The 24,464-nt window shown below is 49.9% G+C and overlaps 1 protein-coding gene across 1 annotated transcript in view; it reads right to left on the bottom strand.

Annotated features, from left to right (window-relative positions):
* LIN28A (lin-28 RNA binding posttranscriptional regulator A) overlaps positions 1 to 23,626 on the bottom strand; it is a 30,647-nt gene extending 7,021 nt beyond the window's left edge. Inside the window, exons 1-2 of the mRNA XM_032802944.1 lie at positions 23,596 to 23,626; positions 22,454 to 22,638 (exon numbers count right to left, since the gene is read on the bottom strand). Of these exons, the coding sequence (XP_032658835.1) occupies positions 22,454 to 22,638; positions 23,596 to 23,626 (216 nt within the window). The remainder of the gene's footprint in view (positions 1 to 22,453; positions 22,639 to 23,595) is intronic.
* Between the last annotated feature and the right edge of the window lie 838 nt (positions 23,627 to 24,464).

Here is a 24,464-nt window from a genome sequence, read left to right as displayed (position 1 = left end):
TGGCAAGGACTTGAATGTGGAAAAAAAAATACTAAAATCAGGAAGAAGAGATTTTTTAAAGATAGATCTTTACTGCTATTCAGGCCAGGATGAGAGTGTTTGTGGGGGGCAATGGGAAAGGGAAGGGGGGGTTGACAAAACTGGAGGAAGGACCCTCCAAGTTCAAAAGAAAATTTACTCTTTTCCTCTGGGCTTTTTATCTCCCCAACCCCAGCCCTGCCACTCCTTCCACAAGGGTTTTTTCCCCATCTCGCCTGCTCTCCAGACTCCCCTGCCACTGCACCATTCCGGGGCTGACTCTGGGAAACCCTCATGGCAATACACAAGGCCCTATACATGAACAGACCCATCCTCACGGTCACAGAAACAGGCTTTAGGAGGGAAAGAGAACCATTTGTGGCCTCAGGCTGGCTTGCCAGGACAGGAATTCACAGCAGCCTGTGTGTTGGGGCAAGGGGTTTCACAAGTGGGCGAGCTCCCCTTTAAATGGAATTAAGGTTTCTCACCAGATCCAATTCATGGCATCACCATCTTAAAGAGGTGATCAGGGACCAGAGCTGCAAGCCACTCAGGTCACTTGTTACTCCAGGAAGGAGCGCACAGTTTGCTGATCCCAGCCAGCATCTGTACACTTAATGCTTAGCTGGAAAAGGAAATTAACGTCCCTCCCTGGTGGCACAGAGCGAACCCCAAGTCAGCTTTCCCTGCAGCATAAAGAAGCTTCCAAGCTGCACTTGTACAGACCCAGAGTCCACAGTAAAGTAAAATTCCCTCCCACGAACTTGGAACACTTTTTATATTGGGGAACTGCACCCCTGCTTACCCCTGTCCACACCCCCAGCCATCCCCTAGAGCTGGGGCTGAAAGCAGGGCCATGGCTCGGGGGGAGTGGGAGAGGGAGGGATTGTGGGCAGGGATAAGGGGGCTGAGGCTGGAGCCACAGCTGGGGTGGGCATGGGGCCAGTGGCTGGGACCGGAGCCCACAGCTAGGATCCCACATGCAGGGCCGGCAGCTGGAGCCCCACATAAAACCTGGGGGTGCTGCAGCACTCACCGCAACCCTCGTTCCCATGCTTATGCGCCCAGCTCCTTCTGAGCGTACTGCTCACTGAGCCTGGCTCGGAAGACTTGTGACCCTCACCTCATGGTGTCAGGATCTGGAGCGAACTCCCGCTCTCACATTCCCTCCCTATGCTGCCAGCTCCAGGCTGCTGAGGAAGAGGAGTGCAGGCTGCCAAGGGCAGATTGTGCCTTGCCTTCATAGCAGGGCTCAAAGCAGCTCATTTAAGCCTGACAGGGTTTCATTTTCCCCCTGCCAGGCAACCCCCCTCTCCCCTTTTTAAAATGCCTCCTCACAAGGCACTGCCTTTCCCTTTGGATGAACAGGGAGAAGCTCCTCAGAGCACAGACTCAAACAAGATGAGGAATCAGCAAGACTTCACTTCAGGGCATTCTTAGGGCCAAGAAGGTGCCTAGCGAGTAACCCGCCAGTCCCGACAATCATTTACACCCCCCGCCTGTGCAATGGGCCTCTCACTGAGAATCACCTCCACAAGGTTAAAGATCATTCTAGATTCCACCTCCTTTGTGAGAGTTGGGATGTTGCCCCCAGACTCTAATTAGGGCAATTGCATCCTGCCTTCCTAAATTCCTCTTGAAGCATCATTGAGGAAATGATGCTCTTCACTTCCTGCCCCAAAATGCGTGTGCCCCGTTGAACGGATGCCATGTTTCACTTGAGAAGTGGATGCCTTTCAGTAATAGGCGAAGGGAACCTTTGCCTATCAGGACGTTTTGAGATGAAAGCTGATGCAAATACAAGATCTTTATCATTAGACGTTTATATGACTAGGAGCAGCAGCTGTGTTTACACTGGCAATAACAAAAATCCTCAGGACTCTGAATCTTCATGCTTCTGGGCAGAAACTGATCAAAAGCTGGGGTCAGGAAGGATCTTCACGACAGCGCGTTGCATTGTTTATTTGTGTGTGTTGCCCTGTTCTTTGGATGCCTTCCACCTGAAGGCATCAAAGTCCATCATAATTATCAATTTTTGCATCTAGCACCCTTTGGAGCTGGGTTTTATCCCCTTTTTACAGGTGGGGAAACCGAGGCAGAGAGGCAAAGTAACTTGCACAAGGCTACAAAGCAAGGACTGGCAGAGCTGGGAACCCAGGTCTCCCCACAACTTGCTGCATTGCAGATCCTTCAGCTAGACCTTTAGAAAACCAGCTGCTCTATCTCCATCACTCTTCTTGTAATGAGGGCTTGCCTCTGTGTCCTTGGACACAATGGCTCTCCTCTGCCGTGTTGCACTGGGCACTGCCCTCCACGTCCCAGAGACGGCTGCATTTCACCAGCATGGAGTGGGCACAGAATGAGGAGGAAGAGCCACCCAAAACATGACATAGCCCTGTTTATTTTCCAGGAGAGCTACAGATAAACCCACAACAAAAGGCGAAGGAAACCCCCTCTCCCTGGGGAGGGGACAGAAACAACAGGGCAGGCGGGCACGGACTCACCCTCTCCACCCCCTCCCCGCTTGGGCCTTTTGAAGTGAGCTGCTGAAAGGCTGGTGGTCCTCAGAGCATCCTCCCCTCCCCCCTTCCCAAAACACACACATTGTTCAAATTCCTCTGTTATCAGATAGGTAATCAAAGTGAAGCCCATTGAATTAGCTGCATACCTCCTGCATCTGAAAGGAAGGGGCCCAAAGCCCCCTCCTCCTCCTCTCAGCCTGTCCCACACCACACACAAAGCAGGAACATTCCCAGGCCTCGGCCACTCCCCCCACCACCCCCAAAAAAAGGGTGGGGGGGAGGAGTAGGAGCCTAGAGAGATACTGGAAGGGGGGAGGGGACGGGCTCTGCTTTTAGTCACCAAGGCTGGACCCAGAGAACAAAGAGCTGTCCCTGTCCACTGCTCCCGCTGGTCAAATTCCAGGAGTTCCAGGGTCTCCATGGGGGGAGGGAAGCTGAAGTGGACACTGAGGCCAGGTCTACACTACGAGATTAAATCGATTTTAGATACGCAATTTCAGCTACGAGAATAGCGTAGCTGAAATCGAATATCTAAAATCGATTTACTCACCCGTCTTCACCGCGCGGGATCGATCCGCGCGGCTCGCTGTGTCGAATCCGGAAGTCCGGTCGTCTAGCTGGAGTTCCGGAATCGATCTAAGCACGCTCTGGGATCGAGATATCGTGTCCAGACCAGACGCGATATTTCGATCCCCGAGCAATCGATTTTAACGCGCCGATCTGGCGCGTAGTCTAGACGTGGCCTGAGAATCCACAGGCTAAAGGCAGAGCTCTGTGTGTGTGTGCGAGCGTGAGTGAGCATGTGTGAGCAAGTGTCAGCTTGAAACCATGATCCCTTCCACTTCCTCTCAAATAACCCCATCTTCGCTGCTCTCTCCTCCCCGCCAGCCCCCCACCTCTGTCTGCCCCCTTCATCCCACCACATACACAGCCCAGCCCAGCCAGGAATGGTTTCACATTCGTAGATAATGCACTCGCTGGAACACTGGGCCTGTGCTATGAACCAGGATTGTTCAGACAACTCTCTGCTCCCCTGGTTTTCCCAGCACAGCCCCAGAGCCACAGCTGACAGATCCTACCTTCCTCCCTGTATCCCACAGCAGCCTCCTGTCCTGGGTCTTTTGGCAAATGGGTCACGAGGCAAGTAAGGAACCCAAACAACACTGCTGCAGTACATCCTGCCAACAGCGAACCGGGTAGTTTCTCACTATGATGCCTGGGACTAAGATTTCTTCTCCTACCCATGATGTGCTCTGTTCTTTTTATTGGCCTGGTGTCTTCACAAGGTCATATTGGAAAAAAGATAAGTAATGGGGCTCTCCCAAACTCCACCCACTCGTGAGGTCAAAATGAGAGGTCAGGCTCAGATTGCCCGGTCTCCCTGCGGGCAACAGGGTAATACCCCAATCTCATGCTACGCTTCATTCTGGAGTCAAATAGGGAACATTGACATTTAAAGAATCATTGTTACACTTCAGAGTCAACATGCAATGCAGTTAATAGGGGCAGCGGCTAACGTGGCTCAGAGCTGTTCTTCCAGGTTCTCTGAAGACGCAGGTAGACGTCCCTGCATCGCTTTCCCAAAGCGCCATAAGGGTTAGAAAATTGGGGGTGGGGTGCTGTGTGTAATGACCACCAGGATTCAAGGGTTCAGGATACAGCTACCCGGACAGGGTATCAGCACCCTGATCTGGTGCAACTGGCCCAATCCAAAGCCTTGGTGCCTTCAGCAATATTGACTACTCTCCTCCTGGCTCTCCCTTCCTGGCTGACAGCATTCTCAGAGTGGCCTTTGCCCCGCTTCTCCCTGTATCTGTTGGGGTCTTTTAAGTTCTCTCCTCAGACTCCTCCCTCATCTGCTCCCACAATTTCAGCCATCGCCTCAGTGCAGATAATTCCCAGACCTACCTGACCTCCTCCCCCATCCAACTCCTTGCTAAGACATAGCTCTACCTAGGCATCTGCTGCACTCACCCCCTATGGGATCAGAGAACCTTCCTGGGCAAGGTCACCGACATTTGGCCTTTCCTCACTATCCCACCCATCACATAGCCAATAACCTGCCCCCCCCTCCACTTTCCCCTTAGTATCAAGGCCAAGCAATTTATCTTTATCTCTATATTTCCCCCCTCCCCTTACATCTGTCCTCATCCTCCCTCCTCTTGCTCCTCAAACACCTCCCAGTCCTCTCCCCGTGCCTCCAGTTCTTGTCCACCCAGGACCTGCCGTCTCCCCCTTAACATGCCAGGAAATGGATTCTCCTTGTAATCACGGCACGTGCTCCCTTTCCTAAGTAACATGAGAGGCCAGGCCAAGACGACCTCGTGCTCTGCAAGAGAAAGGACATGTCCTACTCATGTTTCGTAGAGTGCCGAGGACTGTTTCAGTGTTATACAAGTTAATAATTTCAACAGCTGACACCAAGTCATTTTAAAGTCCTCCTCTTTTGCGAAGGAATTTCTACAGGTCCTGCTCATGTTGACATGCTAAGACTTTCTGGTTGGCTGAACACCCACCTCTGCTTTTCCTCCCCAACACGAGGGAGTTCCCTGTCCCTGAAGCTTCCTCACCTCCAAATGCCATCACCACCATTCTTCCAAGGAGAGATGAACTCTACTGGGAGGGAGGCCCTGCTACATGTCAACAAGTCACTCCACTCTGTGTAACTTCCAGCGCAGGAAGAAGATCACACCCAGGTTTCCTACCGTGGCAGAGCGAGAAACAGGTGGGCCACCAGAATTACCCAACAACGACTGCTTTAAAATAACAGGTCAGAGGCATGGTAGAATCACTCTTAAGGATGACAAGATGGAGCGTCAGTGGAAGAGAACACTGTCCTGCTGTTCCACAAAGCACTGAGGTTCTCATCCAAGGAGGAGACCGTTTATCCCGTGACAATCCTCCATCACAATATTCACTGATTCACTCAGTGAGTTGCATACAGATTACGGGAGGGAAAGTTACTCACTTGGCCACTGCAGAAGGCTGAATTCTGATGGAACCTGTTTGGAGAGAGAGGCACCTGAGTGCAGCTTAAGAGTCTCAAAGAACATGCTGCGCTCACACAGTACAACGTACATCTTTACAGAGAGAAAATGTTTGCACGAATTCATAGCTGCCTAGAACAGCAGCAGGATGCTATCCTTAGGCCATGTCTACTTGGAACTTCATGGATGCAGCAGGGATAGAAATCAAATCCTCGTGCTCCAAAAGCACATGCCACTGCCACTTGAGCTAAAAGGAGAATCTCCATTAACTATTAGTGGTGCAGGGCCTATGACACATGGAATTGATCAGCTCTGAGTCCATCCAGGAGGATTCAGCAGCATGTGCAGCTTGTTACAATACACAGAGTGAGAGCCTAAGAGGCACAGGCAAGTGAAGACAGGAGTTTCAGGGGAGCCAGAGACACTTAGGGAGGCTGTTCTACACAGCAGGAGCATCTCCCCCAGGAGGGTGGGACTGTGTGGAGGAGTGGTCAGTGCTAGGATGAACAGGGAAGGAAAGGCAAAGAGCGCCATGAGGCCATCAGGAGAAAAGGCCACTTCAGGTTTAAAAAGCCAAAGATGGCAAATTTTGAAGTGGATCCTGAAATGAACAGGGAATCAGTGCAACTATGTGGCTATCAAAGGGTTTAATAATCAACTCTGTAGGAGTCCTCCCAACCCTCTGATGGGCATCACGGTGTTATACAAAGACGTATCATGGAATTAAAACTGATATTTTAACAGGGATTAAGGGGCTCAGTCAACTCTCCCCCTTGTCCCCCCCTTCCCCTGCCAACCCCCCCCAGCTGCATGGGAAGTCTGAGCGTTCCCTTACTATTGGATTTATTGGCTGGTGAACAAGAGCCCTCAACTCACAGAAGCACTTCCTATTATGCTGGATCAGCATCAGCGATGGGCCAGGGCCCCGTGGCGCTAGGTGCTGTACAAACGCAAAACAAAAAGACAGCCCCTGCCCTGAAGAGTTCACAGTCTAATCTACAAAAGCAGCTCTCTGCTCACTGTTGATTCCCAACTGGCCACAAAGGAGAGGTCGTTTCCCCTCCATTAAAACCAAAGTGCTTTCTTCATTTAAAAAACAAAACGAAAAACTTTTAAAAATTACTTTAGAGAGTCCCGTTGCAGTGGAAACAAACAGCAGCCTGTGCTTCTTTGGCTGGGGGATCTCAGAGCACCTTACAAACACTAATCCTCACAGCATCCCTCAGAGGCAAGGTTTGTTCCCACTTCACAAATGAGGTGCAGAAAGGTAAGTGACTTGCCCCAGACTGCAGAGCATGGCAGTGGCAGAGGTGGCAATTTGACTCTGAAGTCCAGTCCAGTGCCCTAATCCACCCATTTATCATGAATTGACACGCATTCAAGAGGTGCCTTTTAATGCTAGAGGGTCATCTTTGTTCACAGCCGTACAACAGTACAGTCATCCCCCAAGGGCACGGAGTCAACTCAACACAAGGAGACATTCTTGGGAGCACAGCGCTGAGAACCTTTCAGCTAATCAAGACATCATTAGCCCGGCCATGTGGGGGCCTCGAGCAAAGAAGTCAATTGCACGGACTTATCCACACAAGAAAATTGCATCAGTTCAACTTAAGATGGGCTAAACCCATGCAAAACCCGTTCTAGATACTTGGGCCACATCTATATGTACAGCGCTGCACAGTGGTGAAGATGCTTTCCTATGTTAGCAGGAGAAGCTCTCCTGCCGAGATAACGCTTCTGTCAGTGTAACTTATTAGGGGGTAGCCGTGTTAGTCTGTATCCAGTCTCTCCCGCTTCCCCTTCCGGCTGATGTGGAGTACGGGCACCGATTAGGGGATCGATTTATCGCATCCAGATGAGACATGATAAATCGATCCCCCATACATTGAACACTACCCGCCGATCTGGGGGGTAGTATAGACATACTCTAATACTGCAAGGCAGGCATATATTAAACCATCTGGCAGTCAGAGCGTAGGACTGGGAATCAGCCAGTGGGGCTCTGTTCTTGGCTTTCCACCAACTTGCCGCATGACACAGGGTCCTCAGTTTACCGACTGAAGATAATCCTTCCCTATTTCACGTGGAAGGGTGCTTTGAAGAGGGCTGACAGGCTTCAGATTAAATGGGCCTGTGTAAATCCAGGTTATAGATACAATAATCAACCCCTTAAAACCCTTAAATAAAAAAAATAAATATGGAGTGAGAGAAAGCGCGTGCGTGTGTGCAAAGCGGGTCTCTATCTAGCACAGGTATATCTAAGGCTACGGGAGAGCTTATGGCATGCAATTTTTTGATGCCATTTTGCTCCTGCCCCATTGGAAAATGCCAGTTTCAGAAGCTGGCCCATGGGAAAGGTTGGTTTTGGTGATTTTTTTCAACTCAAAAAAAGATTTTGGAAAAAAGCTGAAATTGTCAAAATGTTTTGCTTTGCCGTCAGAATAAAAAAATCCAGTTTTCTGGTTAAAAAGAACTTTTCATTTCAAAATGAGCTAATTATAGAAAGAAAAAAAAAAAAGATCAAAATGTAAACAAAATATTTTGATTGATCCAACCTGAGGGATTTTTCCCCTAGATTTTTGGTTGGTGACAGTTTGCAATTGACTCTTTGGCCCCATTCAAGACATAAAAAGTTTTGGAATCTTGAAAGTTTTCATGTGACAAGAAAAAGTCCTTCCCTATCCTCAACTCTACATCAGCCTTGTCCTCCTTCTGTCCCCCACTACAACTGGTGGTTACGTTCTGTCCAAATTTCTATCAAAAACTCTGCAGGGACCTGTTCTTATTTGTCTATCAAGGGCCAAGCATTCTTACAGTGCTCTGTACACAGTGTCAATCATTTACTGAATGCTCTTATGGGGACAGGAGGGAGAGAAATGAACAGAGAACCTCTTGACATAAACCCTCTGTTCAATGGCCTACAGAACCAAGACAGCTTTGGTAAGCTCCACCGGCTTGGCCAGAATCCCAGAGCCTGGTCTCAGCCCTCCTTATTCCTTTTAAAACAGGGTTCCAGAATCAGTGTAGACCCACTGCCTCTGAGCCCCAGCTTGGAGCACAATGATGTGAGCTAGAGGCAGCATGCACAGCCCTGCAGATGGAGGCAGAAGGGCAGCTGCACTCAGGGCAAATACAGCTCAGTCTTGGCAGGCTCCCCCGCAGCCAGGAACCCTGTGGGTGAGCAGATCTGTAGGTAGTCAGCGGGGCCTTGGATTACCCAATCCCATTCCCAGGGAGGGGAGAGAGATAGGAAGAGACCTAGGAGAGGCAGGAGGCTTTCATAAGAATTGTGCCAGTTGTGAGCCCTAAATGCCTTCCTATCTCCTGCTGATCAATCACCAGGGTAAGGAACAAAGACATGTGAGGGACAGCACTCCCGCTCTCGTGGACAGCCAGGTTTCCTACTTACCTCTCCCCATTTCTTACAAGGCGCACAAAGCCTGGTTGGGGATGGGAAGGCAGAAAGACGCTTCAATCTGGGGCTGAGGCAGGGCCATTTCCCCTATGCAGCCCTGGTTCATGCTCATGCTCGAGGGAAACATAGACAAAACTGTGTCAGATCAGGGTTCAGGCTTGAAGTTCAGATCAAAGTTCCCACTTTGAGACAAAGGACAGTGGATAAATGATGATAAATACCAGAAATGGCTTTCAGACACGGCCCCCTTTCTAGTGTCAGCAGCAACTAAGGGTGCAGCCGATTTTCTGACAAGGACATTCAGAAAGCCACAGGAGAGACCTATGGGGCCACAGCTGGCCCAGCTTCGTCACTCAGTGCAGGATTGTTCCCTGCAGTGGGGAAAATGCTAGCCCAAGCCTGCTCAAGTCAGAGTGGCAAAGCCCCTCAAAAGATTGCCTTCTTGTGACACTTGGGCATGCATCACATTCTTGGTCTCAGAACCAGAAGGTAGCGCCTCCTTCCTTCATCACCTCACTTGGGGTGGGTAAACTGAAGAGGGGCTTGTTTCTTTACCACATCCCCTGTCGTAACTTATTTCACTTATCCAGTGATTCTCAAACTTTTGTACTGGTGACCCCTTTCACATAGCAAGCCTCGGAGAGTGACCCCCCTTAAGTGCTGGAGGCAAAGTGGGGTTTGGGGTAGAGGCTGACTGCTCACGACCCCCCATGTAATAACCTCATGACCCTCTGAGGCGTCCTGACCCCCAGTTTGAGAGGACCCCTGCATTTATGACATATTTGTGGAGTTCATGCTTTGCACTAAGAGCTTGCCTGGGTGCCCCTTCACTGCAATAAAACATCTGGCCCACATCAGCTGACTTGGGCTGCTGGGCTATAAAATTGCAGCTTAGATGTTCAGCCTCGGGCTGGAGCCAAGGCTCTGGGACCCTCCCCCATCACGAGCCAGAATGTCTATACTGCAGTTGTGTAGCCCTGCAGCCCGTGTCAGCTGACCCGAGTCAGCTGTGGGTGTTTTATTGCAGCACAGACCTACCCTGTGAGTCCCGATCAACTCGCACAGGTTTGTTCGTTTTAGGACCAAGGTGTCAGGATTAGTCACCTCGATGGTGGGGTATGAAATTTGTACTGCTTGGGCTAGCAGGACAGTGACAGTAGCCCACACCGATCTGATTCCGTGTTGCTAACTCACAGTTTTATCTCAAGTCTTGTGAAACGTGTGTTTTTCTTAAAGCTCCAGCTCCTGGAGTCAGGAGATTACATAACAATTTCAGATTTAATTTATGTCAGGTAAGTTTCCCACCCTCCTGGCTGCGGAGAAACGTTTGAAAACGTGAGCCCTACAGGCTAAAGAAACAGAAGGCAAATAAAAAGCACCCCAAATATATTTGAAAAATCATGACTATTTTGGGATCTGGATCATGATTTTCCATGAGGCCGGAGGTATGGTTAACCCACTAACATAGCATAGGCTACATAGCACAACTGGTACCACCACTGACAGATGTGCTTGTGTGCATATAGAATCAAGTTACAGTCACACTAGGAAGAAAACAAGCAATGTTAACTACAGTCTGCCTAGCCTAGATCAGACCTGTGTGTAAGATCAATCCATTCAACGCAACACACTTGTATTTTCAGCCCCAGCACTCGGTACTGAAGCGTTGCCACCGATTCTCTTCCATGGCTAAGGAATGATTTGGGTGTTTTCCTGCTACCCAAGTCAGTTTGTTAACCAGACTAATTGATTAGGGTATGGATCATAGAATATCAGAGTTGGAAGGGACCTCAGGAGGTCATCTAGTCCAACCCCCTGCTCAAAGCAGGGCCAATCCCCAACTAAATCAAGCATGACCTTAAACTTCTAAGGAAGGAGATTCCACCACCTCCCTAGGAAACCCATTCCAGTGCTTCACCACCCTCCTAGTGAAAAAATTTATCCTAATATCCAACCTAAACCTCCCCCACTGCAACTTGAGACCATTGCTCCTTGTTCTGTCATCTGGTACCACTGAGAACAGTCTAGATCCATCATCTTAGGAACCCCCTTTCAAGTAGTTAAAAGCAGCTATCAAATCCCACCTCATTCTTCTCTTCTGCAGACTAAACAATCAGTTTGGTCTGTTGGTTAGAAGTTGGAGGAGAGAAAACTCTGCATCTAGGATCTGGGTCTTGCTGGCAATGACCCTTGTAGAAAAAGGTTTGAATTTGCATGCATGCAGATGGAGGGATCATTTATGTGAATAGGATTTTTAACATCTCTCCTGAATCCTTGGAAAATTTTCCATTGCCTGAGGGAATATACAGCTAGAGAGAGAAGCAGCTTCTTTCTAAGGGCTTGTCTACACACAGACTGAGACAGAAATAAGTACACCACCACTTTCAGTTTACATCTTTAGCTATTTTAGTGCGAGTTCTGTGTCAAACACTTTTATTTTGGACTAAGTACCATACTTTGAGTAACCCAAGGGCTGGTCTGAATGGGAAAATTGTAAATTCTGGTCAGAATAAGTGTCCACATGGGGAATTTTTCCAGAATAGTGACAACATTTAAATGAACATCTTTCCTTATTCTCAAATAATGCTCAAACCACTGAGCTATCCCGCCCCTCAAACATGCTCCCAAACCCTGCCTTAAAAGTCAGCCCTACACCAAATTTTTTTTTAAACTGATTCAAGTTAAATGAAGGTAGGGCATCCTTGTTTCAAAATAAGAACATCCACACAAATACATACTTGTACCTATGTTGGTGCGTGTTACCACTGATCTACTTATTTTTATTCCAGTTTGGGTGCCGACCTGGCTGACTTTTAAGGCACGGTTTGGGAGCATGTTTGGAGGGTGGGATAGCTCAATGGTTTGAGCATTGGCCTGCTAAATCCAGGGTTGTGAGTTCAATCCTTGAGGGAGCCATTTAGGGAACTGGGGTAAAAATCTGTCTGGGGATTGGTCCTGCTTTCAGCAGGGGGGTTGGATTAGATGACCTCCTGATGGCCCTTCCAACCTTATGATTCTATGATAATGGGGGTAGTAGCATAGGGCAGGGGTTCTCAAACTGTGGGTCAGGACCCCAAAGTGGATCACAACCCTGTTTTTATGGGATTGCCAAAGCCAGCTTAGAATTTCTGGGGCCCAGGTCCAAAGCTCAAGCCCCATTGCCAAAAACCCCCCCTGGGTTTAAGCCCTGGGCAGCGGGGCTCAGGTTACAGGCCCCCTGGCTGGGGCTGAAGCCCTTGGGATTGCCCCCCCACCAGGGATGGTGGGGCTCGAGTTTTGGTCCCTCCTCACGGGGCAGCAGGGTTTGGGTGGGCTCAGGCTTCAGTCCCCACTCCTAGGGTTGTGCTGTAAGTTTTGTTGTCAGAAAGGGATCACGGTGCAATGAAGTTTGAGGATCCCTGGCATAGGGGGACCTGGACTTTATGACCCAACAAGTCCATTCCAGATCTCAAACACATCAAACCCAGAAAAGTCTGGATTTGAGCCTTGGTCTTAAAAAAAAAAAAGATGTGAAGAGATTCCATTTGCTTGGAGTCATTTTATCTTGGAGAACATTTAAGGGCGTTTTCTCTCCCCCACCCCCTGGGGGGTTGAGAGTTTGTGGCGGGGGAAGAGAGATGCCTCTAGTGATCAATTTAAAATTTAGACAAAGACAGGAGCTCAGAGCTCCTTTAGAAATGGGACAAGGCTGCTCTTTTTAGATAGTAAATATCAGACGCTGTATTTCACTGGATCCAAACTGGAGCCCGGGTATACGAATCACACACTACACTGCCTTATTAATCCCAGCAATACTTTACAAACAAAATAGACAGGTACAAAGATGCCTTTTCCCATTTGAATAGCTTGGCTATCAGCAGATTCCCTTACAAGGACTCCAAGGCTAATTTGGCACATTGCAGGATTAGCCTCCAAGATGCCACCAAACACCCAGTTCACTCCCTTGCAGAGTCCCATTGTGCTCAGTGGCAATCTTTACACCCCATAATTCCCAGTGGATGCAGCTTCACCAGTGGCAAAGTTCGGACAAGCACATCACTCCGTTCTCTAAACCTGCTCAGGTTGAGAACCACTGCCCTACAGCCAAATGGAAATTCATGTCAGAATTCAAATCCCTATTTGGGAATCATTTCTCCCTATTAGCGAGCTATAACCACGAATTAAGATCACAAGCTGTTCTTTACTGTTTGCCAGACATTAGCAATTTCCAGATCTTTTTTAAGCACCAGGAGACTGCAGAGTCAGTAGCTGGGGCCACCAAAACACAAAATCAGCTGTTGAAAAATCTGTCTTGGTAAGATGCCCCTTGTTAATTCTGGGTGTGATCTCTGCCAGGTTATTTACACTGAATAGTGTAGGTGTGGGCAAAATATGTTCCTCGAGCTAGATCCAGCCCATCTAACATTCCTGTACGGCCTGCTAGGTTCTTTGGCTGCCCCCTAGCAATCTCTGGGCCACTAAAAGTCTCGCAGTGCAGCAGAGAGCTCAGGCAGGCTGCCTGCCTGCCATGGCCCCCAGTTACCCCATGTCTCTGCATGCCCCTGGTGAGGGGGTGTGGGGGTTTCAATCCCTTGCTCTTCCAAGGGTCCCTGAGGGACCATGAGTGAGTCAATTTCTGAGCCTCATTTCCCCCGCATCTGTAAAATGGGAATAATAATATTCCTGTGTCTTGCTGGTCTATTTCGAACCTGGCATAATGGGGCTCTGATCTCAGCTGCAGCTTTTAGGTGCTATTGTAATACAAACGATCTGAGCCTCACCTCACTACAGCTTCCATTAGCAGAGCTGTATCTATTGGGAATGACAAAGCTAATAGGACGACTCACTCGAGTAAAGTTACTCAGGTGAGTAAGAGCTTGCATGGTCACTGGCTTCAGACTCATGGAAATTTAAGCACAGAGTAGCTGTAGGCTGAGCTTTATGTGAAACGTAGGGCCCCCCAGATGAGGGACCCAACTTGCTAGGCGGTTCCTGCCCCACAGAGCTTGCTTGCCCTAGGACTGGTTTTACTCTTGGACCAACCTGGTGGCTTGCTAGAAAGAATGGAGGTTTTCCAAGCCAGCAGTGAAGAATATCTGCACACTAGGTAAGGGACCGTACACATCGCAACAGGAGCAACTTCGGCAGCAGGTTCTAACACAGATGTGATCATGAGAATGGCTGGGACAGCATATTCCACAACTGGGTCAGGAAACGATGCTCCAATCAAAGCGTAATAGAGTGGCATAGTTCTGTCTGATTCAGAGCAAGAATGGGCAATCCCGTGGTAAAGACACCTGAACCCTGTCTACACTACAAGTGCCATTAATGGACCACTACAGGCCTCAGTTTTCCTGCTACCGATGCACCCATCTACACCAAGGGTTATCAGGTCTGTTGCACTTCCACTGGGAGTACCAATGGTGGAAGTGCCAGAACAGACAGGACTCAGACATTTGTCTCACTGCGCTGTCCGGGAACGCATGGAGTAAGAGTATCAGTGAGGGAGCCGTGTTAGTCCGGATCTGTAAAAAGTGACAGAGTCCTGTGGTACCTTACAGACTAACAGACCCTTACAGACTGACAGAGCGAGAGTAGAGGACATGATTGTACAAGCCACGGCAGCTGGTCTACACCAGTGCTCCATTGCTAGCACCGAGGAGCTCCTCTTGTGCAACGTCTTCATCAAAACGCTTATGTTAGACCCCGCCGGTGTCTAGAGCAATACAGCTGTCCACAAGTAACACCAGCTGTAATTTAGAACAAAGACCAGAAAAGACGACAGAGCTATTTGTTCAGTCTGAACAGTGGAAACCGCTCCTGTGTTGGTCTTGTGGTAAAGGCGCTGGGCTGGAACTCTGAGCTGACAGCTCAGCCTTGGTCTCCAGTCACGGACTTCCCCTGAGAGCGCGGTCAATTTACAATCCTGCTGAGCCTTAATTCCCCCATCTGTAAAATGGGGATAGCAGGGCTACCTTTCTCCTGCCATTTTATCTGTCTTGTCTGTATAGACTGCAAGCTGACTGGGGCACGGAGTGTGTCTTTCTATGTGTCTGTACAGTGCCTCGCACAAATGGACCCCAGGATCAGCAGGGGTCACCAGATGCTACCACACCATCCAGTTCTTTTTCAATGAATACTTTGCCCTCCCGTGGCACATCTTACACAGATCCTCAGTGCTCTCAGAGAGTGAGAAATTGGCAGAATGAAAAATGGAACGCAGGAGTCCCGACTCGCAGTTCCCCATTGCTCTAATTATTAGACAACCCTGCCTCCTTTCCAGAGGACATGCCTGTCTAACCCATGATCTGAACTGCAGGGGAAAAACTGCCATTCCTGGAACCACAGGAATGGGATCAGATGCCCACATGATACAGTATCACAAAGATACTGCCAGGAAGAGTTATCCGGAGGTAAAATTAAAAAAAAACCACAACAAACCGGCCTAAGTGCAATCCTTATTAGATAGGAAGAACCAAAGTCTTTCTAAATTCTTATCGCTTGAGTTTCTCTAGATATGCATTAGCATTCCCCTTTGATAAACATGCTGAGAGGTTCCTCCACTTCACTGTAGCTTCTCAACACTTGTGTATCCTTGGCCAACAGACTCATTTCTCCACAGTAACGTTGCTAATCCAATGCATGTATTTTCCACTCTTCCCACAAGGGTGGTATTCAGAGGAGGGACTATTTTCCCCAGCAGTGGAAGAACATCTTTGGCACAAAGCTGTGATAAATCCAGCACTGATAACAATAGGCCCTGTGTTTAAGGGCCTGAACTTGTTCCCATAGTAAGTTATTTTGGTGGGGGACCACATCTTCATGTGTATGCGGTGCCCAGTACAACGGGCCCAGGATCCTGGCTGGGCCTCTGCACTCTACTATAATACCAGCATTAAATAAGTCAGACTGAGTTTTGCTATTGATTTTTCAGGACATGATCCTGCTCCCATCCAAAGCTGAGCTTTAGAAAGCCACAGTCGGCCTAGAAATCAGCAACCCGAAGAGGCTCTGGATTAATTCTCCATGGGATCCACTTCCCCCCCCCCAACACACACTTGAGCTTTTAAATTAAAGTTCAGCCTCTACATGGAGCCTCAAGATCAGGGGAGGTGGGAATTGCTTTATATGGAGTACAACATCCTGCACTTCAAACCACATTACCAGTCACACAGCGTGCTGGGAAGCTGAGGGTCCCCAGAGCTGCAGAGTTGTGATTCTCTGGCTAATAGGGGCCTTGGTATCAGATCAGTAACAGTAAGGTACATAAAATACTGGGGGATTATTAATCCTTGTGATTTCCTTGGGAAATGTGACTCTGAGATTGGGGAGGGGGAGGGGGGAAAAGGTTTAGGGACCAGGATGATTTTCCTAAGGAGGCTGTTTTAAGGGACACACAAAAAGTTAATCATTTGGGTTAGTTTAATTCCCCCCCACCCTGAGTTAACTATTCCCTTTCTGTTCTCTCCTTTTGGGAATTTAATTTGGGGCTTCCAGACATTCAGGCTTGTTTCTGAGCCTGTTTTTTAAACATCTTTCTGTTTTAAGACTCGAGTGGGTTTGTTTTTATCGTACACTGAGCTTACTTTCACTAGTTTTATCTGAGGCTCTCAAAGCCCTTCCCGAATATTAACCTCACCGCCTCCTAAGAGGCAGGCAGACAGGCAGACACCCTGGCAACAGATGGGATATAAAATCCTGCAAGAGAACAGTTCTGTTTTTAAAGATGGGGAAACTGAGGCACAGAGAAGGGAAATGACTGGCCAGAGCTCACCGAGCCAGTCAGAGGAAGGCAGGAGAAGAGCTCGGGGCTCCCAGTTCCCTGTTGTAGCTAAGGTGCCCCACTGACAACCTGGAGACAAAAATCTTTAGCCCCCCACAAGAAGGGCAGCTGTGCCAGCCTCCCCACAGTGCCCTGCCAATGTGCCTCAGTCCAATGCTATGAGAACTATTTTGTGACTTGGGAAAGGAGTTCAGTCTCCATGGCCCATTCAGTCCTCAGCCTCTCAGCTGAGGCTGTGAACCATGGTACTTTAAAGGCAAACGCCCTGATTGGTGTTTCAATTCCCCTTCTGCTGGTAACTCTTGCTGCCTTGGGGACTAACGGGACTACCCTGGGTGCACACCCACTGCAAGTGCCATGTGTCTGTGTTTTATTCTTTGCCCCAGGAGGCTATTTCATGGGTTCCTTTCTATTCTGATCTTGAATGGTATTGCCAGATTGATCCAACCCACCGCTTCTGGGGGGAGTGCTAGTGCTAGCCGCTGCTGGGGATGCACCACTCTAGTCACCTTTCAAAATAAAACTCACAACTAAAACCTGCTGTTGAGACTCTACGGCTGGTCAGGCCCATGAGCAGCTCTCTCATCAGCGGATGTAAATCAGTGCAGCTCTGTTGTCTTCAATGGAGTCTGCTGATTTGCACCAGCAGAGGAATGGACCCAGCATTTCAATTCTTGGCTTCCTGGTTGAAGACCAACTCTGCTCCTATGTGCTTCATCCCCTCTGCCTCCTCAGAGGCCCCCAAATGAATCCATCTCCAGTGACCGGGGAAGGCTCTGAGATTTAACCTGAACGCCTCATTTTAAGCTCACAAGGCAGCCCTGGAGGAGCCCTGTTAGTCTCCTGTCCTGCAGAGATTTTAATCTCTTTGTGATCAGATAAAGGGGGAGAGAGAGAGGGAGACTCACCCCCTGCCGGGAAGGGCCATTCAAACCTGGTTCCTGTAATAAAGTGATTTAATAGATCTAAAGAGGCCAATTCCCTTCTTTCTCCCACAGTTACTTCCTGTGGGTCATCATTCACATATGTAAATGAAGAGGGGAAGGAATGGGTTATCGAGGACACTGCAGCCAGTTAAGCTGGTTTGGGGCATTGTGCAGGTGCCCCATGGCAGACTGATACCACCCCTATTCTCAACACCTCCCCAGACACCTTATTGCTTGGATTTGTCCATTTGTCTATTCTCCTCTGGATACTTTGGATTATGGCCCATCACTGACTTGACACCCACACCATTCCTTGGAGCGAAGGTCTTGAAATATACAGCTGTGTAGTGCTTGAGAAGGGTGTTGGGTTGACAGCCCCAATGTCCTCTATTCATGGCACAGCATACACAGTGGAAGCAGGAGTTTCCTTTCTGCTTCTGAAATGTGCCTCAACCTTGTCCCAAGGGATAACTCCTGGGAATGAGAGGAGACATTCATTCTCCATGCAGCCCTTGGCTTCTCTGCCAGGGCTGCCAACAAGCGATCCCAATTTGTGCCATCCTAATGGTGTTTTGGGGGAAGCCAGATAACTGGACTAAGATCCAGATTAAATTAACAGGCCAAGCAGCCACTGGCTAGTAATAACCTTCAATCACCACCAACCTGGGGCTGGATTTGAACCAGTGACCTTGAGATGAACGGCTCTATAGACCTTCATCAGGCGGAAGCCATCTAGTTGCCCCACAGGCACAACTCCTTCACCTCAAAGGCTAACCTGGAAGTGCTAATACACAATTAAAGCAGGAAGCACACGAGCTAAGGAGTAGCTATTTGGGCATCAAAGTTATATTTGACCCCATTTCTCCCTTCCACCCCCCCCGAAATAATCCAGTCACTTACATCAGTTTCTTGAACATACCAGCTCTCTACCAACTCCCTCTAAGTTCATGGCTATATTAGAGAACTTGCAGCTGCACCACTGCAAACTCTTCAGTATAGAAGAGAGCTCTCTCCTCACCTTAATTAATCCACCTCCATCAGAGGCAGTAGCTAGTCAGCGCCAGAAGCTCTCCCGCCGACCTAGCGCTGTCCACACCAGCACTTAGGTCAGTGTAACTTATGTCGCTCGGGGGGAGTGGCTTATTCACACCCAAGTGACAAATTACATTGACATAAATGGTAGCGTAGACATAGCCTGAGTCTGCGAACATCACAGGAACTGCTCAGATAAGAGGTTCTCAACCCATGGCCCAGTCAGCACACAGCTGCAGCCCATGTGACATCCTCAGGGCCAAACAGGTAGTATATATATTGTATGGATGCGGCCTGCATAACAAAGAGAGTGCCCAGGATGGTAAATAGGTTGAGAACCACTGGCTCAGATTCAGGGCCAGCTCCAGGCACCAGCACAGCAAGTAGGTGCCTGGGGTGGCCAATGAAGAGGGGCGGCATGCCTGGCTCTTCGGCGGCGGGTCCGTCAGTCCCTCTTAGAGGGAAGGACCTGCCACCTAAGTGCCGCTGATCGCCGCTTTTTTTCTTTTCTTTTTTCTGCCGCTTGGGGCAGCAAAAACCCTGGAGCTGGCCCTGCTCAGATTAAATGCTCCCCAGACCCCATCCTGGGTGATTTAAGGAAATTTGTGGCCTTTTCCTAGACAGTGGGTTGTGAGAGATATATAACAGGCAGACACACCCTGGCTAATTCTTTTTTGTGCAGGAATGTTAGTGACTGCAATCAGAAAACTAGACTGTCTGAGGGCAATAAATGCTGCGGAGAATAGAGCATTCCTACCCAGACTCCATTAGCCAGGGGTCACACTGAATCTCTCTCTCTCTCTCAGACACACAAAAGATCCAGTCGTTTCTTCTAACAGAGAACTTGGCACTGTCTTTTAGTGGATCTAGTGACCAGTCCCAGGAACTGGGTTTTCCCAGCCAATCTGAATCCATCTCCTCCAAACTCAAGGAAATTTTTATCATGCATCTAAAGGCCTGTGTAATCAGAGCAAAAACCATTTCCTTTCTGTTCCACACCATGCCACATCCCTGACTGCATTCTCCCAGGCTAAGAGAATTCAGTTTTCCATGTTCAATCACTTTGGGATTTGCTATATCATTCCATCAGTTGTGACCACAGGAGCCATTCTCTCCTGGAGCAGAAGATGAAAGAGAATCCAGACCTCACCTCCATTCAGTCTTGTGGTTCCAAAATCCTGTATCTGAAACACCTCGAACTCTGCAAAAGCTCTGTTCTGAACTCTTTAAACAATGGCACTCAGCCTACCCCTGGAAGGAACCTTCTCTTCTTGGGGGCAGGGGGGGGGTGTCTCATGACATCCAGGATCAGGGTGACCAGATGTCCCGATTTTATAGGGACAGTCCCGATTTTTGGGTCTCTCTCTTATATAGGCTCCTATTACTCCCCTCACCCCTATTTTTCACACTTGCTGCCTGGTCACCCTATTCAGGAGCCATCAATATGTCCACTTCTACGTCCTGCTCTTTCAGTGGTTTTCACATGATTGTTTAATGTACATTAAATGATCAACTCTATTGCAGGATATTACACTACAGGCACCACACCAACTTTTAAATGAAGAGATCAAGCATAAGTTTTGTTGCTGCTATCTAGGAATAAACAACAAACAAAAAACAATCCATGTTCAACTACCCTTCAGCCCACTATTAAGCAGCTATACTATGTCCATACTGGCTGGGCAGACTGTGTTTCACCTGGGTCAGCCTGAATCCCAGGGTAGCTAAGGCCTTTGAAAGATGCAGAACCAGAACAGAAATCATGCAGACAGTCAACATCTCTAAGGATATGTCTATACTGCAAGTGAAGGTGGATTGTAGCATGGGTAGTCGTCCCTGCGCTAGCTTTAATCTAGCTGGCGCAGTGTAGTGTAGACATGATGGCACAGGCTAGCATCCAGTGTATAAACTGATTGAGAACCCTCGGTATGTACCTTGGTTGCCAGCCCATGGGCGCTGTCTACACTACTACTGTTTCCCGTGATAGCTAGATTAAAACTAGCCAGGGTGCACCTACCCGTGTAACAATCACACCTTCACTTCCAGTGTAGATGCACCTTAAGAAAAGCAGAATCAGTCCTCAGGGTGTTCCCCAGAGACCACCTATGCCACGGGGTAAGGCACAGATTCAGCAAAGCATTTGAGTTCCAGTGGGATTTAAGTACATGTTATAAATGCTCCCCTGGATCAGGGCTTAAGCCCTGCTAGCTGCAACAAGGCTCAGAAATGGCTGTGGACCTGGGGTCTGGAACAATTTGTATAGTGGGGCGTGCTGAGAGCCGTTAAACCAAATTGGAAACCCTGGATATAATGGAAACCACTTCAAGCCAGGGGGTGCAGCAGCCCTTGTGGTTGAGACAGACTAGCAGAGTCCCTCCCCGTCAGACAGGGATATTTTAAAAGCTGGTTCCCCAGAAGATGCTCAGGAGGATTTCCCTAGGCTGGCATTCAACCAGATAGCAGGTTTCATAAGCTTGTCATATGCAGATGCAAACCGAGACCCCGCCTGCACTACAAACTGTTTTCACCCCATTCCCTCTGTAACATGGCTGAGGACTTTTTTGGGGCTGGGAGGTTGTTAGTTTTTTCTGCCTCTTTAGACCAAAGAGAAACGAGAACCCACCACATTATGCAAAGAAACTGTCTCAGCCTAGGTAGTGCCAGGATTAGAACGAGTCTCTGACAAACCCCTTTTACAGCACATTAAGGACACAGCTGGGTTACACCGGAGGGATCAAAAGGTGGATTATTTGTAGCATCAGTGTGGACACCATCAATGGGCATCACCCATTGTTAACAGCCACAGCTGAGGGGTGGGTTGAACCAGGTTCTCTCCTGGATGGGACCTAATCATACCTACGTGTGTGTGTACAAATCATTTTTGAATTGGGTGGGAAGCCTATTCTAACACGCTGTATTGCCCCCCATCCCCCATAGCTCAGCACACTTCTTCCTCCATCCGCTGCTCCCCCTCCCATAATCCATGCAGGCCCCAGGACACATTATTTCTCCTGCTAGTACCCGAGGGTAGCACTTTTCACCCCCCTTTAAGCAGAAGGCTACCTGCCTGCAACCCCCTCTCCATCCATCCATCTCCCACCCCAGCTTCTCACGCCTAGAGCAGCTCCCTGCCCAGCTTTGTGGGCTCCCACAATGAGCCACGGTGGACAGAAAAAGGGACCGAGCAGGTATCTCTTTCTACCCAGGCTGCAGCAGGGTCCTCCGGAGGGGAACCTCGCCCTGGCTCACCAGGCCCCCGGTCCCCACGGGGCTGGGGAAGTGGGAAGGGAGAGAGGAGGCGAAAACAACCACAAGGAACAAGCGCTAATCCCAAAGCTCCCGGAGAAAGGCCGCAAGCCCTGCAGGCCCAGCGTGGTATAGGGAGCCCCTTCCCCGCCCCCCACTCGTGGGGCTGATGAAGCTGGCCTGAGATGGAGGGAGGGCTGCTCAGAAACAGGCTGGAGCCACCCCCTCCACAAGAGGATTCACAAAGCAGGAGCCCAATACAGGGGGTTCCGTGTCCAAACGCACCTCCCCGACCGCTGCATTTCTCCCCTCCCCAGGACAGGGGGCCGGAATGCCTCCTGCCTCCCCAGCCAGGGCGAGCTGCCCCCAGGGCTCTGCCTGGGCTGAAATCTCTGCTAGTGCCTCCTGCCCCCCCAGCACCAGCGTCCTAGGCCTTAAACCGCCCAGGCCCACCGCCCTGCCTTGGGACCGGCGGAGGAGGCTGAAAAGCCCCTGGACCCACGTCGGCCTCGGAGAAGCCTCCTCCCCCCGCTCCCCAGTTTTACCTGGTGCACAAAGACATCCACGGGGGAGTCCAGGGCCATGCCCTCCTTGCTGGTCATGGAGAGGAAACCGAAGCCCATCCTGACGTTGAACCACTTGCAGATCCCGGAGCCGTGGAGGGGCTGGGGTTCCTCGTCTGGCTTGGGGGAGCCTCCCGCGGGCTCCTCGCCCGTCTTCGCACAGCCACCTGGAAACATACAAGCCAGACCCACTGAGCTAGGGGCGAAGGAACCAGGAGAGCCGCCTTCGCCATAGTGCAGAGTTGGGGACCAGCCTCCGGGGCACCCATGGGAGCATAATCGAGCTTCCCTCTGCAGCCCCTGCCCTTCCCTCCCCCCCGGAGAGACCCCCCACCACTGAGACCCCCGATTCCCTGGGAATCTCCCTGGCTGCTGCTGCCGCCGCCTCCAACCCAGCTGCGCGCACCAAGCCAGGCAACTCCACTCTAGCCTCGGAGAAACCGCCAGAGCCTTTGGGGGCGGGGGAGTCTCTCTTACCCCAAATCTAAAGCAAATGCACCGCGGCAGAGAGTAAATAAGACATCGAACCCCCACCCCGACATGAAGTACGGGACACCCACGTCTGATGGCAAAACGGGCCTGCGGAAATCAATCTCCCATCTCAACGAGGATGATTTGGTTATGCTGATCGAAGCCAGTTGCAATTAACCTCGATTAGATCCAAGAGACAGAGGGACCGAACCCCCAAATTCCCGTCCCCTCCTCCCCCGAATGGTGCGAAATCAAAGAGAAATCTCCCCCGAAAAGTTTTTGCCTCTCGAATCCAGCTGATTGCAGATTTTAAATGCCAGTCGCTCCACTCCCGCCCCCCATCCCCAGCTGCTTAGATTCGCCCAGTCTTCACAAAATCCAAAAAATGCCCACAACTTCCCAACTCTCACCCGAGAGGAAAGCACATGGTGGAGCAACGCACTGATTTCATTTAATTCCCCCACACACACGCTGAAAAATAAAAGGGGGGGGGGGAAGCCACCATTCGTTTAGTGAGTTGCTAAATCCAATGCACCCAAGGGCACATTCTTTCCACAAAGCTGAAACAAACAAACCACCACCGATCATTCGGGGTAGCTGTGAATTCCACCCCTCTACCAATCAGCCCAGTCTGGAATAAAGCAGCACCGAACCTGCAAACTGCTGGTTGGAAACAGAACCCATCCTGCACCCCCTTGGCAAAATCCCGAGCTGCGGCCGGAATCCCCTCCACTCCTCCTCGCTGCAGCCAGCCTGGAGGGTGTCACCACAGCCCAGCCCCCAAAAAAAGATTCAAACCCGAGAGGAGGGGGGAGAGAAAGGTTTGCTACATCTTCACTCCAACAATAGAGGTGGGAGGGCCCCAGGGCTTTCAAAGGATCCCAAATTCTAAGAGACAATAGCAACCCCTAGAGCCATGCCTCCTCCTTCTCTCCCGCCTCGACAACACCCCTGAGCTCGCCCCCCCCCCAGAGGTGGGGAGGAGAGGGGGAGTCACCTTCTGCCATGCTGCCTGCCGCGGGACAGCCCTGGTTAATTTCACTTTCCCCCTTTTCCTACTTCATCGCGCCTGCTGAATCCAGGGTTTTGGGGGTGGGAGGTAAGGAGGCCGCCTTGCCCGGCATCCCCGGCTCTGTTTTATCATAGTGTGGGTTTCACATGTCCCCGTCCTTCCTTCCTTCCTTCCTTCCCCTCCCCCACATGACTTAGTTACTTTCCCCCCTTGCTAATAATTATACATTCCAAGAGGGATTTTTGTTTTAAGGGAGGAGGAGGCTGCTTGCGAGTGCAAACCCCACAGCGGGCCAATCACGGATAGCAACCACCTGTCAAGACAAAAAAAATGGATGACCCCCCCAGCCCTCGTTTGCACTCCACTCCACCCCCTTCAGGACACTATTAACCGCTGTACCCTCCCCCCCGCCGCCTCTCTGCCTATAGTCAGTTTGGCTGGGAGATGATCAGCAGGACTTTAGCTGACCTGTTTAAAATGAGAGCTCTCCCGCTTCATTCCTTCTTGGCA

This window comes from Chelonoidis abingdonii, chromosome 25 (assembly GCF_003597395.2).
Source record: "Chelonoidis abingdonii isolate Lonesome George chromosome 25, CheloAbing_2.0, whole genome shotgun sequence".
In the NCBI taxonomy this organism is placed as follows: Eukaryota; Metazoa; Chordata; order Testudines; family Testudinidae; genus Chelonoidis; species Chelonoidis abingdonii.
The sequence above is the reverse complement of the archived record's forward strand: the minus strand, read 5'-3'. Positions and strand labels throughout refer to the sequence as shown.